Source organism: Sparassis crispa, assembly GCF_003851025.1.
Source record: "Sparassis crispa DNA, contig_000009F, whole genome shotgun sequence".
Lineage (NCBI taxonomy): Eukaryota > Fungi > Basidiomycota > Agaricomycetes > Polyporales > Sparassidaceae > Sparassis > Sparassis crispa.
Genome location: NW_020939756.1, coordinates 1010146 through 1027523, shown reverse-complemented (window position 1 = coordinate 1027523; position 17378 = coordinate 1010146). Strand labels below are relative to the sequence as shown.

Below are 17378 nucleotides of genomic sequence, written 5' to 3'. Positions count from 1 at the left end.
CTCGCAGAGCTATGGAATAGAGACTTCAGGCAGTTAACGATCAATAGGAAACAGGGAAAAGATCAGAAATACATACTCTCGACAATCAACAAGGCAATTAAGCGGCGGGTGGAAGTTCAGTAAGGGCCTATCCACTTGGTCAGTTGCAGTTTCCCCGACTCGCTCTGTCAAGATGTATATAGTTCAGCATCGGAACACCTATTAGTAGAACGGGATTCCAAAGGCTTCCAAGCGTCAATCTCACGGGTATCGTGACGGATGCCTCAATTCACGATGTAACTAGAGTCTGCCGCCGGGGACGTATCACGGGGATAGCGACACGACATTAATATACCTAAGTCATTTGGAGCAACCTCAAGTTTGTCTATGGCCGAGAGATGGGCCGCAGTACTATGTAAGTACTATGGCAGTTGCATTCGGTCATACAGTACTAGACGCCCGTCGCGGTCGCAATACTAGTGATCTCCCCTGCTGTAGTCTAGGTTCTGACGCGCCTCCTTGTCGAGAGGTCGGACAATTTAGACGGAGCTATAATTTTACTAGTGTTTGATAACACTGAGTGGCAAATCTTTGTGATGTCATGTGATGTACCCATTCCAACAAATCTGCGGAAGGCTTTCTACGGTCATTCTTCACTACAGTTTCCCCACCTGGCATGCGCGGTGGTATGTGGTAATGCACAGGTGATGGCAAGATCATGTCTGCTAGAGTTGGTGATACAAAAAGTATAGGGATTTCTCCATAGAAAACCAATCACAGGAAATCTAAGGCTGCTTGGACTATCATAGAGCATACGACATAGCCGCGAACCCAGAAAAAGCGTTAACTCATCTTCATGCACTTTGGGCTGACATACGATGGCAGAACAGGCGAAGGGGGACATTCAAGGGACAGAAACACGACGCGCTCGACGCGATTTACAGACGCGTCGGCGGAGCACATGACGTGCCGGATCCGCAATCACAACCCGCAATTGACCTCTTAGTAAGACCCCCCTTATAGATAGCAGACGTCAGACACGGATATCCGAGGCACGAAGGTTGAAGCAGAGTGGCTACAACTGCCTTTGGGAGACTACCCTGCTGCTGCTGCAGTGGGCCCGGCAGAGTAGACAGACACTCTGCTTCGACCTTTAAATTCATCCGTTACGATATCCGTGTCTGTCGCTGTGAACAAAGTTCAAGTTGGACATCCCGGCCGGGAGCTGAGCGCTGAACCTGATGCAAGAACAACACGAAGTCTTGAAGTCAATATTTCCTCCGAGGCAGTACACAATAGCGTATGGTGTACATGTCCAGTCCAATCCATCACTCTGGCGTACTAAACTTAGTACTATGCAAGAGACGGAAGAATTTCATGCTTTTCTTGTCACAAGTTCTTCAGATGGCTTTGAATCTTGGACAGTGCCGATTCCGCTGCGAGAAAATCGAGCAATGTGCTTACGGCCGATGCCACTGTTTCTGATGAATACTTGTTCTTATCCTGTCTGCGTTCGTTCTCAAACCGCTTCTCCTCGTTCGCGAGCGAATCCTTTACCGCATCCTTGGCTGCCTCAAAGCTCTTTGACATCATCTGTTCCAAGGTCCTTTTTCCTTCTTGCTTTAAAGCGTCGGAGAAGGGACGGACAACATGCTTCTTCAACTCCTCCAGGAAGGCGGTTTGGTCCAGCACATGTTGCTCCGACTAAGGCAGCCATGAGAAAGGGAAACTCTTTGATATAGGAAAAAACTACATACCCTTTTCATGAAGGGCCATATCCCTGCTCCGAGCAGCCACGGGACAGCCGCGATCACTGCAATGGGCGCCCGTAACATGAATCCCAGCTCGTCAATCCCCTCTGCTTCATCGCCGTCATGATCGAATTCATGCACCAGGGACTGCCCCAAGAACGGCTTCGCAATCGCCTCCTGGAGGGCATGGTATGCCGATGCTGCATTGTGTCGTGTAGCGATGGTGTGCATCACCTTGCGCCGGACGCTGTGGAACGTGAGCGCCTCGACGTTGGAGCTGCGGTCGTCCAGTTCATCCATGATCTCCTCCCTTAGATCCTGCTGCATATCGTCTGCGATGTTGCTCCTGATGCGGCTTTGCAGCGTCTTGAAGTGTTCAGCGCGCAGATGATTTGCCAGATTGCGTACGTTCTTGACGAATTTTTGCTTCAAAGTCGACAGCTTCTTGCTGAGTTCGGCCTGTACTTGGTGCAAGAATCGCTCAGCCGCACCGATGTTGCGGAACACCAACTCGTCGTGGGCGTTCGTTTCTGTCTGCGATGTATCACCGCATGAGCTGGCGGTGGAACACTAATGTGAGCGAACTATCCAACCTGATTCGCAGTATCCTCGACTGCCCGCTTCGCTACATTATCTGATTCGCGTTGAAGGATCGCGAAGCGATCCTGCAGCTTCTTTTCCGATTGCAGCTCCATACGCGCACTGACGGCCGACCATTCCTTCAGCACCGCTTCGTATTGGCTCTTCACCGCCTGAAATTCCGCGTACGCTTCTTCGCGCTCTTCCACAGAGCAACGCATCGGAAGCAGGACCCGGCTGGTGCAGTCGATTGAGCTTCGGCATCAGCTTCAATACGGCAAGACAAATAAGCCGAACCCACCGTTGGTAAATGATCGCTTTGTGCAGCTGCTTGTGCAGCTGTATGTTCTCGTTTATCAGAGCCCGCCGGCGCGACGACTCGATCATGTCCGTGATGAGTCGCTTGATCGTATCCGCGAGCATGCTCTTCTTCAGCAGGTCATCCAGCGCCTTCCTCCACAGTGCGAAGTCCATCTTCCTGTACGTCACCTCAGGCTCGTGTGCGCCAAGAATCTTCTCCGCACACTATTCACGCTCCGTTGTTAGTCATATCTGAAGGTAGAAATAAGTACAGGAGCGAACGTGCCTCGTACTCAAGCGTGTTTTCCTCCCAGATCTGCTTGAACTCCGGCTTGCGCTTCTTCGACATTCGCAGGACAGCACGGGCACTGAAGCCCATGCGGGATGCGCAACACAGGACTCGCTTCGTGTCAGGATTCTGGGGCCAAAACGCTTTCGTAACGCTCGCGATCTGTTCGGTGACGCGGTCTTTTGCGACCTGTCATAGTAGAATTAACCGTGTTAGCGTTCGCAATAGGAAGACAAGTCATGCAGCGGAAGCACGCACCTGGTCGAGGTGGGTGCAGAGTACCAGGTCCGGCGGGTGCCCTACGCCGGCCATGACTATCGACGGGAGCTCGTTCCTCCAACTCTCCTTGGAGACCTCTTTAAACGACACGATCGGGATGACCGCGTTGACCTCGCTCGCGACACTTCGTACTAAATCTTCGAATTTGAAGTGCTGGAAGTATTGTCGTGAGATCATTGAACCAACGACAGCGAGAAACCATATGGATCTCACCACGTCACCGTGCTCGCCTATTCCCTACGGAGTATTAGTCTGTCCATCGAGTATGAATGCATACATACTAAACGCACTGGGAGGTCAATGAACTGCAAGGAAATGTGAAACCATGAGCAAGCAATCCACTTTAGTAGATGTCACGGACCAACCTCAAACTCCCCTTCGAATGTCTCGTCGCGCAACGCCTCGAAATCTATCCGCAAAACGGGCCAGTTCGCGTTCTTGTCCCTTGGCACCTCCACACCGAATCGATAGCAAAGTCTGACCACGTCGTTGACCTGCCCAAGCTTCAAGTAGCAATTCAGCATCACCTTGCTACACTACAGCATCAACAGAGCGCACCAGGTCCATCACATGTTCCTCGCCTGACGCCCTCTCCGGGATGTGATACCCCTCCTTCTCGAACTTGAGCAAATTCTTCTGAGTCGCTGGGTGAAGATCGATCCATAAATGGTAGATCTCGCGCAGCCTGTCCGCGGAAGTCACCTCCGCCGTCGCGGTATCAATATCGCGGTCGTCGCACGCGGTATCCGCGTCACTGGAGGTGTCGTTGAGCAGTGCCGAAAACGGATCCGTGTCACGCGGTGGCTGGTAATTCGCCATCATGAGCCCGAACCGCGCCCTCTGGAGCTCGCTGATGAGCTTTTGGAAGAAATACGCATCGATGTCGAGGCTCGGTATGCGCTGGTCCTTGACGTGTTGTACGCGGCAGGGCCACGCGGTCGACGGGAGCTCTGAGATAAAATGAGGCACTCGTGTGGGGCAAAGCTGGGAGATGCACATACCATCAGACGGGAGGATCATCTGGCCCATGAGTGCATTCAAGAAAAGGGATTTTCTGTGGCAGTACAGATTAACTTCGTAAGCCCGAATGAAAATCGCACTTCTCCTCACCCTGCCTTGACCATGCCACAGAACGCGAGTGAGAACCGCTTGCTCGTCTCGCGGTTGATGCCCTTCTGCACCGTATTGCGCATATCCACCAGGTGTGCACAGCGCGTCGCCTCAGGCTGGCTCTTCTGCCCCGCGTCCCCTGCCGCCTGGAAGGCGGTCAACTCGTTGTTCAGCACCAGCGAGAGATTTTGCAGCACGGTGAGCTGTGTACGAGCGAGGTCGGGCAACGCGCCATCGCCAACATGATCTTCAACCCACTCTACCGCCAGGCCTTTCACCGACGACGAGTAATCGTCTCCGCGATCTCCGCGCGATCCCGGAATCAACACCAGGTCCTTCGCGATCTCCAACGCGAAGGTCACGTCCACACGGATATTGAACGGGTTGTTGTAGCACGCCGCTTGAACCGCATCCAGCGCCTTACGGCCAAAGGATGGTGTGCCCGGGCTCATCCTCTGTGGGTTTGGTGACACTGCGCGGGACACAGGGCGGGGGGAGAGCGTAAGGCTGACGCTCCCGGAACCATGGATCTCATACAGATCGGAGAACTGCTTGAACCGTTGCAAGATCTGTCCGCGGGACTCGTCAAGCTTGATCGTCGCATCGCCGAGGACCTCGTTGAACCGTTGGAAATCCTTATCGGCGTCGGACAGCAAAGCGGCGAGATCGACGCTCCCGCGCGCGCGCACCTTCGCTTGGAGAGCGTCCGCGGCGCCCTCCTGAGCGCTCAGCAGCTGATCCGCGTCGGCGAGCGCCGCGCGGAGGTCGCTAAATGCCACGTTCCCGCCGGGCGAGTCCATGAGCGCCGCCACGGCCCCCTGATTGCCGTAGTGCACGATCGCCTCCAGCTTGCCCGTCACGTCCTGCGCGTCGCGCGCGTACACGGTCAGCGCACGCTTGTACCGCTTTGTCGCCTGCGTTTCCTGGGCGTTGATGTCCTGCAGCTTGTTGATCTTGTCGAGCACGGCCGTCGCGACCTTGGCGAGCACGCTCGAGACGGTGCCGAGCGAGATCGGGTCCATAGTGACCAGTGGGGTATCGATAGCAGGTAGAGCCAGGGTGATGTCCTGTGCCGGATGGTCGGTCGTCGGTGGGATCTGGGTAGTGGGAGTGGGGCGAACGTTGTGGACAGCGTGCTAAGAGACCGCCCTTGTATAGCCTGCATGTCGTGAGCGTCTGCCATGATGAGCGCCTGCATGATTGTCGTTGTTCCAGGTATACGTTGAATTTTGACAGGCGATACAGCCTGCGCATAGCCTCGGGAAAAGCTGCGTGCGACTGAGATCAGCAGGAGAAAAGGCACAGCGTGCGCCGCCATGCTATCCACTCACTCAATAGTGTCAATTTCCACCACGAAACCTCTCGGAAAGACTAGCAGGCTTATCGGAAAGCCTCAAACCTTGAATTCCGGGACCAATCGATATTAGAGAAAAACGCGGAAAACCAGTATGATTAGCTGACTAGCTACGCCGATTATCAGCGAGTGCAAGCTAGATTGTCACGTGGAAGCGCGTTCGAAATATTAATTGCGAGAGCCTTGCATTGCAGCGGCTCGGGGGAATAAAATAATTGTTGGCAATGAGAGCCGTATGATGTTCAGAGTGCATCGTCAGTACTGCGCCCGAATCTTCTCCCGCGACGCGATCGCCGATCCTGGATCGTTGTACTTGGCCAAGGTATTCCTAATTTCTTTTCGTCGACACCTGCGATTACGATGCCACGGCTACATCGAACACTGAACCCGCCCACAGACGAAAGCTCAGCGTGATTAGACCTCCAGCAAGCGTACACTAAGACCGTGTATCTCCCACAAGCACACCCAGCACATTACACCTCCACCCCACGGCGGCTACTCGACGCTCGGCGACCTGCTAATCTCCTTGCTCCCGTCCCAATCGCTGCCCTCGGCGACGAGCTCCGAATGGCCCATGCGCGCCAGCTTCTTGTCGAAGTCGCGCATCCGGTAGCGCGACACGATGCGCTCGAGCAGCTCCGACGTCGAGATTCCCGGCGTGCGTCGCGTCGGCAGGAACTTGCCTACGTAAGGGAAGTTAGGGTTAGGGTTTTCGGGGTTAGGGTTATGGTGGATCCGATCGGTGGCGTCGAATGTGGAGTTAAGGTTGCAAATACGGATGCGACGGGGCGGAAGCGAGAAAGGGCGAGAGAGGTGTCAACGAGATGTAGAGAAAGAGACAAGGGTGGGGAGGATAGGGGAGAGACGCACCCTGGCTCTTCGCGTACGCATACACGTCCTCCTGCCCTGCGCTGGGGTACAGATCTTCGTCGTGCGCGACATAGTCGATTTTGTGCTGCTCGAATAAGGTTAGTTGTACCAGTGAGATATGGGAGACATGAGGTGGGAAAGGCGGGAGTCAGACGCACCTTTGATATGAAAGCCTCGTCGATGACCCATGGCGCGTCCGGGATGACTTGGTCGACCCATCGACAGTGCCGTACTGCTTCACACCTGCCAGTGGCGGAATATATTAAGAGTTAAATAAAGGAAGACCAAGCGGAGGGAGAAGAGTAATGGAGATAGCTAGTCGTTCCTACTCAAGCACTGACTTCCTCGTGACCTTTCGCGACACGAAGAATTGTACACCATTGCACAAGTGGGTCATAACACAGCAATCGAAAGGCGAGATGCAAGACAGGCGTGACGCACCGTTCAGCGTGGTTCATGACTGGTATATTTTTGTGCTCTTCACATTGCTCATCCGAATTCACACCGACAAGGAGGTAGACGCCAGAACCCGATTCCGACAACGGATCGCTTGGCGCATTTGGGGACGACGGGGACGAGAACGAGAGCTTCGCTTGACGGAGCTGGAGCGCATGCCTGCCAAGGACCTCCCATCGATTACAGCCAGACGACGTACGGACGCAGCACTCACCCGAGGTGGAACAGATCATACACGCCATCCGCATATATGCGCACAGGCCTATCGATGGGCGGGCGATTGATCAAGTACGGCCGTACCTGGCCCTCCTCCCCTTCGCGCGCGATCGCCCGTCTGGCGTAGTCCTGGATGTCCTGCGGAGTGAGCTTTGCGGGGTCGAATGCGTATACGGAGACGGCGGCTGGAGACGGCTCGGGCGGGGCTGGGAGGGGGATCATGCTCGGCGCGGGAGTGTCCTGCGTGTGGTCGTGGTCGGGGCCCGCTGTGGTGCTGCTCTCGATGTCGCCGTCGTACGTGGGCGAGTCCGTGCCGGCGTCGTCGTCGGAAACGAGCGCTGCGAGCGCGTGTTTCGGGCGGCGGGGCGCGGCGGGGGCGGGCATGCGGGCGGGGAGGCGCGTGGAGGACGCAGAGGGCCCAGAAGAGGGTGCGTCGGTGGTGGAGCCGGCGTCGTCGGTGAGGGGGTCGTTGTCCTCCTCCGAGGCGTCGTAGGCGGCTGGGGAGTCGGGGACCGGGCGGGAGTACGGGTGTGGGTGCACGGGGGGAACGTGCTTCGCGGCGAAGGAGCGTTTTGCGTGCAGTGCAGTCGTCTTCATCGCTGCTCTTTTACTTTTACACGAAGACGAGCAGAGCCAGATCCCTGTTCCGGCAATCCCCGTGGCGGTACCACAGCGCACGTGCTCCGGTGACGCGTTACGTTTCTTGCCTTTTCCGACTGCCTCAGTAGCGGCCTGCGAGAGGCGCAAGTGATGAATCGTCTGTATATGCCTATAATCAATACTCCGAATAATTTCAATACTGTGACCCTTCATGAGGAGAAGCTCCGAGTTATAAAGTACACCTTGAAGACCTATATAGACCATAGCAGTCTGCAGGCAGAGACAAGTACTGGTATTGTTCATGACGAGGGACTTCTACACTGCTAGACAGGATGCTGTGGATTTTGACCGGTGGACGGCCCTGTGGTTTGCCGGAGTTAGTTCTCGAGGATTCCCGGAAGTCAACAAGCCTTGTAGATTCTCGCAATTCCGTCCTGTTCTGCTCTCAAAAGAGGAAAGTACATATGCATTATGTAATACTCAGACGTATACGTCGCAATGCTAGCGCAGGCGTATGCAGCCAAATAACAGTGGATGGATGAACTGAATATCAATAATAAATGAATAACATTTTTTGGGGGGCGGTGTGGACAGCAGTGACAACCAAGTAGCTATGCAATGGTGTAGGTGGATACCTATAGGTTGAGTCGTGTCCCTGATGGCGTCGAGCAAGACATGTCATCGGGCTCTTTTGTGCATCATCATTACAATGGACTCTCGCACGCAACGACTACAAAATCTATTCCCGGTGATAATATAAATGAACAGCAGATTATCCCTGCAAGACAGATGCCTATATCTGCAACCCGTCTGCGTATCCAAGCTCCGTGCTCAACTCAAGCTCTCTGTTGAACCCAGACACGTGTTTGTCAGTCTCCCTTCAAAATACACCTAAAGTGAACTGGACACACCGCATCGCGAGCGACTCAAAGTCGCACTCCCGCCCGAACATCTCTTTTCGCAACCGCTCTCCGACGGCCGCAGGCATACGTCTCTTCTCGTCATTTTCAGAAAACCGCCACCACGAATACCGCCACTTGGGATCATTGACGGGAAGGCGCATGGTCGAGTCATATTCGTGCCACTTACCTACTCCCAGCGAGAGGTAGCGCACCCCCGGCAGGCACTTCTGCACTTCCTGCGGGATCAGCCCCACCGGGTCAACGGCGGCGTCGTCCCTGACGTCGTCGCCATTCTCGAGCCCGGTGAGCACACAGAACACGCGAAGGTACATTAGCGGCACGTTTGCATCTGCCAGCTCCTGTAGAATGGTGCTCTGCCGTGGCGCGGCGGATCAGTTAGCGTGAAAAGTGGTAGTATAGGAGTGAGACGCACCACTGCGGCTCTCAGAAAGGATACATCCTCCCAGTCCTCGACGTTGCCCAAGTCGCGGGGCAAGCGGTCCATGGTCAGCGTGAGTTCAAATGACCTCACCGTGTGCGCCTCCGACATCGCCTTCGCCAGTGTCTGCCAGAAGAGGTCGCGCTCTTTCTCGAAGTCCCTGATGTCGCGATGCACCGTCACTGCGACGGGCCTCAGTTCGACCCACGGCAGCTCTGGCATACGATAGCACAGATCCAGGTCCAACTCGAGCCACGAGACGGGGATCGTGATCGTCCACGCCACGAACGACAAAGGGGAGGCATTGAGGTAGTCGAGATCCTTCCATTGCGTAGTCCTAGGCGCACCGCTTGGCATGCGCATGAGGCGAAGCGTCAATCTGCGGACGTTGCGGAATGCTTGGAATGCCACATCCGTCGACAGAAATCCATTCACGAGGGCCACTTCATTGATGGCGGGGAAAGCCAACCTGTGAGCAAGAGGCTGCTCCAGACTACTGCGAGGACGATTAAGAAGAAGAGAGACGTAGAGCGACTGGAGGCATGAAAGCGAGGGCAACGGTCTGCGTTCGCCAGTGTCAACGGCACCTTCATTCGCACAACGCGGCTCTGGGACAGCGATCTCGGAATCGGAAGGTCTCATGTAGTTCAGAATGCTGACGAGGTTATCTTCCGACACCATATCGGGGTCGATGTCGAACAACGTGAGTCTCATCGGCGTGCTCTTGAGTGCACGTGCAAAATCCTGAAAGACACCAGACGGAAGAAACAAGAAACGGATATCGAGAAGATTAGGGAGAGTCGCTATAGCTTCCATAAGCTGTGGGTGCTTGGCCACGAAATCCATGCGGCCAATCGTGAGACGCTGCAAATTACCCGCAGACGCCAGGTGTGTGAACATGTTCTTCAGTGGTAGAACAAAATCTAGAGAGGTCCCGGGTTCCACAGCAAATTTATACTGTAGTGTCAAACGCAGACCCCCCAGATAACACAGAAGGTTAATGGGAGCTGAAGGGTCCGCAGGGAGTATGGTAGTCGCTAGTTTGAGTACCTCGTCATCCGAACGAGGGCAGAAGGTTACATGGAGGAGAGCGAGAGAGCGGAGAGCGCTGGAGGTGGTCGAGATTGCTAAGACGTCTTCTGCGCTACATTTAGAGAAAATGATTCTGTGGACATCTTCGATGAGGTCGGAGTATTCCATGACGTTCTGATCAGGTCGGTGGACGACTCGCGAGCTTGAGCGACAGTCCAGGGTGGTGGTGGAAGGCAAAGAAATTGCGAACGGAGTACATACTTATATATGTAACAGCCACAGTGATCGTTGCCACAAGGTTGAATGGGCAAACGAAACAAAGCACTCGGTCCCACTCCAGAATGACCTAGGATGATCTATTACACTGTATACGTAATCAATCCGTCGCACAGGCCTGCGACCTATCTCATGACAGGCAATGGCCTCGGACAATCTATCAATGGAGGTAGATTGCAGAGATGGAATTGTCTTAATGAGAATCAACTGTCCCTTGCACTGCACGGGTGGACGAAGGTTTAAACGTTTAACTGCAATGACTTATCACTCGGACCTTCCACGTAAGCGCTGGTTGTTTGCGTCGCCCCCAACAATACTCTCCCCGGGCCCACGCTTATACACCTAATAATCCTAGCTAGGGTTTTTGCGCCGACCAACGACGCATGGCTAGCAACCGCCTCCTGCACGGTGCAAGCAATGCAAAACGAGACATAGCAACCATCTGATTATATAAGGGCCGGATGCACATTCACGGCGCTTTGAGTGGGAGGTTTGTCTTTGTTTGTTCTCTACTCAAGCACTTAAAAGGTCGCCGCCCTTGTTTCTGAACAGTCACTCATTCTCCCTCTCTGAGCTGCATATCGCGACAAATACCCTTTGTCAGGGAACACATATAAGGTGAGTAAGATGAATATCATATAACTGGCGCGAAACTGACGTGCGTCCCTAACAAACTCAAAGGTTGAAGACAGCGAGTCGCCAATTTGAACATGGATGCGATCATTTCAAGTTAATACTTATATTTTGCACCATCATCCACAGTCTCATCTAACATGTTTCAGGCGAGTTGACTGGAGGGCCACACATCCCAATACTTCCCCAGAAGGTAGTGGATCGTATTATCGACTTTCTGTTGGACGACCAACAGTCACTCTGTGACTGCGCACTGACATGTAGAGCATGGTTTCCTCGCAGTCGCCAAAACCTGTATGATGGCAACATGGAAATATTGAACCGACGGCGCTACGACTCTCTTGTGCCTACAACGAAGATTAAGCACCTAGAACCGTTGGTCTCTATACGCTCACTCACACTCAGAGGATTGCGATACCCCTTCTTCCCAGGCACGGATCCTGGCGAGCCTCGCTGGATCCATTTGTTCTCACTAACTCTGGGCGAACTATTTTCCGGCGTGGTTGAACTGACGATAGCAAAGTGGACCACACAGAACCTGCGTCCGAGTGAGCACGAGGTTGGCTTCCCATGCTTCAGCCACATCCACACCCTTCGGCTTCATGATTGCGATTTCCGGTCATCCCGTGAACTCGAGCGCCTCCTTGCCTCATTCACCTGTCTCGGTACCCTCATAATTAAGCAGGTCGACTACGGAAGTGGGCCTCGTGAGAACGACCTGGAAACGACCTGGCATGATAAAGGCCCTCGACTCTGCTGCTTAGGTGTGGCCACTTCTGATGCGCATCTGTTAGACTGGCTACGTAGATGCCCGTTCACCACCTCATTACGCGACCTGTCGTTGGACACAAGCGTCAGTTCCGTGTGGGATGCATCGTCGCGGATGGTCCAGGCGCTGGGGCCCACTCTAGAAGTCCTGCGTGTGACGGATTCTTCTATGGATTTTAGTGAGGAAATTCAATTCCACTTTCTAGAATGCTTTTTAACATCGGTCCAGATTTATCTGCCGAACAAATCGATCTCTCACGTTGCTCGAGCTTGCGCACGTTGAAGGTGACATTCCGTATGTCTCGACTTAAACAGGACATGCTTCGCACGCAAATTCCGACACTCCTTGAGCGAATTCCGGCCACCAGCCGTCTGCAAACGCTACAGATGGTTATCAGCCTAGAGTCACTTAGAGTGAGTGAAGACCAGCAACACTATGACTGGACATACTGGAGGAATGTCGATCGGATCCTAGCAAAGGAACATTTTTGCAAGCTCAACACGGTGAACATCCGTGTCATATACGACACCGAGAAGGACCGTGAAGACATCGAATCACTGGAACGGCAGAAGAACGCACTCTTCCCAGAGCTATCACGTCATGGCAAGAATTTCCAGATGGTTTTTATATTTAATCCGCCCATCTCAATCACAGATGCCACGTAAGTCGTCTTTGTGATTCTCAGTCGCTGTGCACCAAGCTAATCATGGCGAAGGTTTAAACTCAAGCCAAGAGCAGATGGTAGCCAACGGTGGGTGTTGGAACCTGGCCACATACCTAGCAACCTCGGTCAGCTGGGAGTTGTAAGAAGTATATGTAGAAATATGTAGCTCGGCTAGTCCGGTTGCCAAGTCCCCTGTATATGCAGCTCTGTAGAACTGGTCTCCCTACTGTAGGTCAGCGTAGATGAGCTGTTGGCAAACATCTTGGGCGATTTTTTCTTCTTTGGTTGCATTGTAGGTACCACTGTACAAGCTGAGTCCGTCATGATATCATCAGGAGCATGGAGACATACCTGTTCCAACATCTCGTAGATTTCATTCTCCACATGAGCACGCTTTCCCCCTCGCAATTGACTGGTATTCCCCTCGGAAGGCCATGAAACGGCGTGCGAGAAGATGCGTGTACCAGGTCTGCTACAAAGTCGGCGAGTGTTTGGGATGTCTTCTTGCGAAACTCAGCATGCCCATAGTACGTAGCGCGACTGACCACCTTCTGTCGGCCACCACAGTGTTTCTCGCAGTCGCACTGATACTGATGTTTGCTTGCAGGCATGATCGCGCAGAAGAGCTCGGTGTGGCGGGCAAAGCGATGATATTCGTGTGCGACAGAGCGCAAGTACACTAGTAGGAGTAAGTATCGTGTACAGGCCTGGCAGACAGGATCTCCTACAGGATTGACGCGCCAAATCACAGGATCTCTCGCACGTGTTTGACTGGGTGGGATTTGGTTCGACCTCCTGCGATAGTCCAAGTCAAGCCGCGATCTGGTGCGTCTTGGTTCGTTCTTAGAATATGCGTTTTTCACTGGGCCTTAAGCTGCAAGTTGTCCCGCTGAACTTTCCGGCGGATCGCGCACTAAAAATTTCGTGCAATAGATTCTCGCGACGTCCACAACTATGTCAATTGCAGCGTGAGGAGCGAACACGGCATTTAATGCATGCAACCCTGACAGCTCATATCAACTTCGTCGTTATCCCGGTGCCTTGACGAGCCGCTCATTGTGTTTCGAAAATGTTACGTAGCTGTATCATACCAAGTGGAAGATCTTGCCGAGGGCGGACTGCCACGACCATCGTATCGAACACCACTGTCGGTGTTTGGAAGGTGTCCCTGTACATGCAGCTCTTCATCGCCATGCTGGCCATGCCACGCAGGATGCCGATCGCGGCGTTGAGAGTTGCAGCATGTCGTCGCACGGCTGAGGCCTGAGGTCGCAGAAATTCAGCACAAAAGCCACGTGCAAGCCACGTTCGTGCGGTAGGCCCACCCTGCAGACCACTAGTAACAACCGGACATTGATACAAGACCGTCCACGCTGAACGCGGACGGTGCTTGGTATGAGAGGAACTTGCGGTGAGAACTTGCTTTTTTAGGAAGTCAACCTTCCCGATCGAGGAGCAGGTGACAGTGAACACACGTGACTAACGCGTCCGTCAAGTTCAACCGCGACGCGCCACGTAGTCAAAGGAAATTCTGATCTTCTGCAGGTGAGTTATGTGCTGTGTTTTCTAACATTCAACTCTGCTGTACCAGAGACTTTGTAACCTCGGGCCCCTTTTGGAGTTACAAGCTGTGTTCCACAGCGTTTGACACTGAGATACGAGTTAAGTCTCTGCAGAAAACCCCATCCCAGTGTTTCTGACAAAGTCGTGTCTCCGCCACCTGCGTGTAGTAACCGTTTGGCGGCACTCATAACACGTATGCCATATATGGCTGCAGTGTACGCAAATTTCTTTCTTCTGGAATACGTTATTTCAAATGCTGGGACAAAGACTGATTCAGTCGCAACAGTGTCTTGCCCAACAACATAAGTGGGGCACGTCACGTTGAAGTGATCAACGATGGGAGTTCCTGGTTTGTGGGATGTTAGTGTCTTCATGGGGATTCTACGTGTTGCTCAATCGCTCGTCAGATCCTTCGCCCAGCCGGAGAAACGCGATCGTTGACCCATCTGGCCGTCACGGATGGCTTTGAGGCCAACCCAGAAGGCCACCGCGGATTCCGTGTCGGAATAGATGCGAGCATCTGGTTTTTTCATGCTGCATACGGCAAAGAGGGCGAGAATCCGGAACTCCGAACCCTGTTCTTCAAGTGCACGCGTCTTATGAGCGCGCCTTTCCTGCCCGTCTTTGTCTTCGACGGGCCAAAGCGCCCCGAGATTAAGCGCGGAAAACATATTAGCGGAAATAACCATTGGCTCATTCAGGGAATGCAGGAGATCATTAACGCCTTCGGTTTCGAGTGGAGAATCGTGCGCGTGTTTCACTCCGTAATCTCCCACAGTCGGGCTTATAATTTATTAGGCCCCTGGCGAAGCTGAAGCTGAGCTGGCGTACATGAACCGCGTCGGCGTCATTGATGCCGTGATGACGGACGACGTTGATACCTTTGTCTTCGGCGCAGCGATGGTTGTGCGCAAGTAAGCCTTCATCCATCTCAAGGGAGCCTAATATTCATCCCGAATGCGCCTACAGCTCCAGCATCACTCTATCCGGGAACAGGGGCCACTCCCTCAAGAACGCGGCAGGGAAGGACGATGGAAACCACGCGGCAACGTACAAGCTGGCAGACATCACGCGGCACCCGGACATCCAGCTGACGCAGGGCGGGCTGATCCTCATCGCGATCCTGCGCGGGGGCGACTATCACCCTGCAGGCCTCGCGGGATGCGGCCCCGCAATCGCGCATGGGCTTGCGCGTTGCGGGTTTGGCGACAGTTTGCTGAACGCGGCGCGCACGCTCTCAGATGAGCACCTGCCCGGCTTCCTGGTCGCGTGGCGTGCGGAGGTGCGCGAGGAATTGCGCACTAATGCACGCGGCCTCCTCCAGCGCAAGAACCCCACGCTAGCGAAGGCGCTGACGGATGACTTCCCGAACATGGAGGTACTCCTGTCGTACACAGACCCTATCACGTCCGAACCAAAGGGGCGCACGGCACGCAACGTCAACATGGACTGGCAGAAGGAGCCCGACCTTGGCAAGATTGCGGGTCTGTGCGAGATGTACTTCGAGTGGGGAGTGAAGGAGATCATTATCAAGCGCTTCAGGACCGTCCTCTGGCCGTCGGCCGTTCTGCGCATCTTGCGGCGTTCGGTGCTTATTGCTGATAAGCGGAAAAACAGATTGGTTGAGCGGGATCCCGGAAACATGCCGGTGACACCCAGGAAGAAGGGCAAACAAGGGAGGCCGACTCCGCCAGGCACGCCCTCTACGATGATCGCAAAGCACTTCTCGTCGTTGCAGCTCGGCTCACCGTCTCGCAGTCAGGGAGTAGAGTCGGATGACGAGGAGCCAGCAGACAATCTCGTCGTAAAAATCCACTCTTCGAGGCAGCACGCTTCCACGGACGGCATCCTCGAGTACCGCCTCGAAATCGCGCCCCAACAGCTCGTCCACCTATGCGAAGAGGGCGTGAAGGGCCTTCGGACCGCTCTTGCCACCGGGCTCGAGGAATCAGACGAGGAAGGAGGTGAGGACGATGAAGACGGCGGGAACAACCGGAAGACCAAGGCGAAGAAGCCCCCTCCCGATCCATTGAGCCATCTGCGCATCTGGCTGCCCGCGTGCATGGTGCGCATGGTGCACCCAGACCTCGTTGATGAATTTGAGGGTGTGCGGGATAGGCGACAAGCAAAGAAGGCCGGTAAAAGTGCGGCTGGTACCAGCGGCGCAGCAGCTTCTAGAGCGAAGAAGGTTGTCACGAAAGCTGCTACAGTTGCGGAAGAGGAAGAGGAATATAGCGATTCAGGTCCAAGCCCTGGGGGGACCCAGAAGAAGTCCGCTGCTGCACGGACCGTAAAGAAGGTCCCTGCAGTGCACTCAGGTGCGGTCGCCGAGAAACCTCGGGAGAAGTCGAAAGCTGCCCAAGCCAATCGTCCTCAGAGGCTGGACGACTTCTTTGCGGCAAGTAAAAGCACCGCTATTGCGAAGGCAAAGGCACTCGCAAAACCAAGGGTGACGTCCAGCACAGCGAAGATTTCAGCACTGTTTGGTGATTCTCAGGCCAGCAGCTCTCGCCTTCGGGAAGAAAAGCGTTCCAAGGTCATCGAATTGAGTGATTCCTCAGACGACGATCCGGTATTTCCCACACGTTTGTCGTCGCTCACTCAGTCTTCCTGGACAAGTTCATCTGCATCCAGTTCAAGCTTGTTAGCTACCAGCAGCAAAGCAATAAGTGCCCTCTCAGAGCTCGATTCGGATGAACCTGTAAAGCTCCCCTCTCGCTCACAGCCTCGGCCGTTTCCTCTGTCGTTCGGTATGGATGACGACTCTGCCTCCACGCACGAGAATAAACGTGACAAGCCAATAAATATTGGGCGTCCGGCCCTTCCGTCAGAGCGAACACGACAAAGGCCGCCAACTTCGCCCGAGTCTGAGACCTTCGACGCGCAGTTGCGCAAGTCACCTCGCAAGTCGCCGAAGCACTCCTCGCCTCATTCATCCCAGACCAAAGATTCCGATGATGACGAAGGCTACGGCTCACCAACGCCTCAGAGGCCCCGAGCGACTGCCTCGTCAAGCAAACCTCTTCTGGTATCGCCAGTACGCAAGCATGGCTCTTCGAAGCCCGTGGATAGGTCCATAATTGAGATCCTGAGCGATTCTGACTCAGAGTCGCCTCCTTCCAAATTGGCACCCCTGTTGCTTGCGAAGGCGAGAGCCAACAGGTCCGCCGGAACGCGAACAGCATCTGCGAACTCTATGACAGCCAAGGATGGCACTAATGCCACTGCGAAAGCTGCCGCGCCCAAGCCTCGAACTGGCACGTATGGTCCTGAAGATATCATCGATTTAACATGTCCTTAACCAAGCATTCAGCTTG

The 17378-nt window shown here is 54.2% G+C and overlaps 5 protein-coding genes across 5 annotated transcripts; 2 read left to right on the top strand and 3 right to left on the bottom strand.

Moving 5' to 3' along the window:
• Positions 1 to 1368: 1368 nt before the first annotated feature.
• Positions 1369 to 5309, bottom strand: SCP_1003660 (Clamp-binding protein; the record flags this gene model as incomplete). Its single annotated transcript, XM_027762231.1, has 12 exons — positions 1369 to 1683; positions 1737 to 2264; positions 2324 to 2546; positions 2611 to 2834; positions 2896 to 3087; positions 3157 to 3330; positions 3391 to 3414; positions 3468 to 3482; positions 3543 to 3680; positions 3736 to 4127; positions 4179 to 4231; positions 4288 to 5309. 12 exons carry the CDS (start codon positions 5307 to 5309, stop codon positions 1369 to 1371), a joined length of 3300 nt encoding a protein of 1099 aa, XP_027618032.1.
• An 827-nt stretch (positions 5310 to 6136) lies between these two features.
• On the bottom strand, positions 6137 to 7780 carry SCP_1003650 (hypothetical protein; the record flags this gene model as incomplete). Its single annotated transcript, XM_027762230.1, has 5 exons — positions 6137 to 6324; positions 6512 to 6596; positions 6670 to 6754; positions 6953 to 7126; positions 7182 to 7780. The coding sequence occupies 5 exons, from the start codon at positions 7778 to 7780 to the stop codon at positions 6137 to 6139; spliced, it is 1131 nt and encodes a 376-aa protein (XP_027618031.1).
• A 796-nt stretch (positions 7781 to 8576) lies between these two features.
• Positions 8577 to 9940, bottom strand: SCP_1003640 (hypothetical protein; the record flags this gene model as incomplete). The annotated part of the gene is made up of 3 exons (XM_027762229.1): positions 8577 to 8628; positions 8695 to 9059; positions 9119 to 9940. 3 exons carry the CDS (start codon positions 9938 to 9940, stop codon positions 8577 to 8579), a joined length of 1239 nt encoding a protein of 412 aa, XP_027618030.1.
• Positions 9941 to 11142: 1202 nt separating this feature from the next.
• Positions 11143 to 12664, top strand: SCP_1003630 (hypothetical protein; the record flags this gene model as incomplete). Its single annotated transcript, XM_027762228.1, has 4 exons — positions 11143 to 11161; positions 11215 to 12012; positions 12063 to 12495; positions 12550 to 12664. The coding sequence occupies 4 exons, from the start codon at positions 11143 to 11145 to the stop codon at positions 12662 to 12664; spliced, it is 1365 nt and encodes a 454-aa protein (XP_027618029.1).
• A 1733-nt stretch (positions 12665 to 14397) lies between these two features.
• Positions 14398 to 17362, top strand: SCP_1003620 (hypothetical protein; the record flags this gene model as incomplete). The annotated part of the gene is made up of 4 exons (XM_027762227.1): positions 14398 to 14421; positions 14469 to 14807; positions 14860 to 14975; positions 15031 to 17362. 4 exons carry the CDS (start codon positions 14398 to 14400, stop codon positions 17360 to 17362), a joined length of 2811 nt encoding a protein of 936 aa, XP_027618028.1.
• Positions 17363 to 17378: the final 16 nt, after the last annotated feature.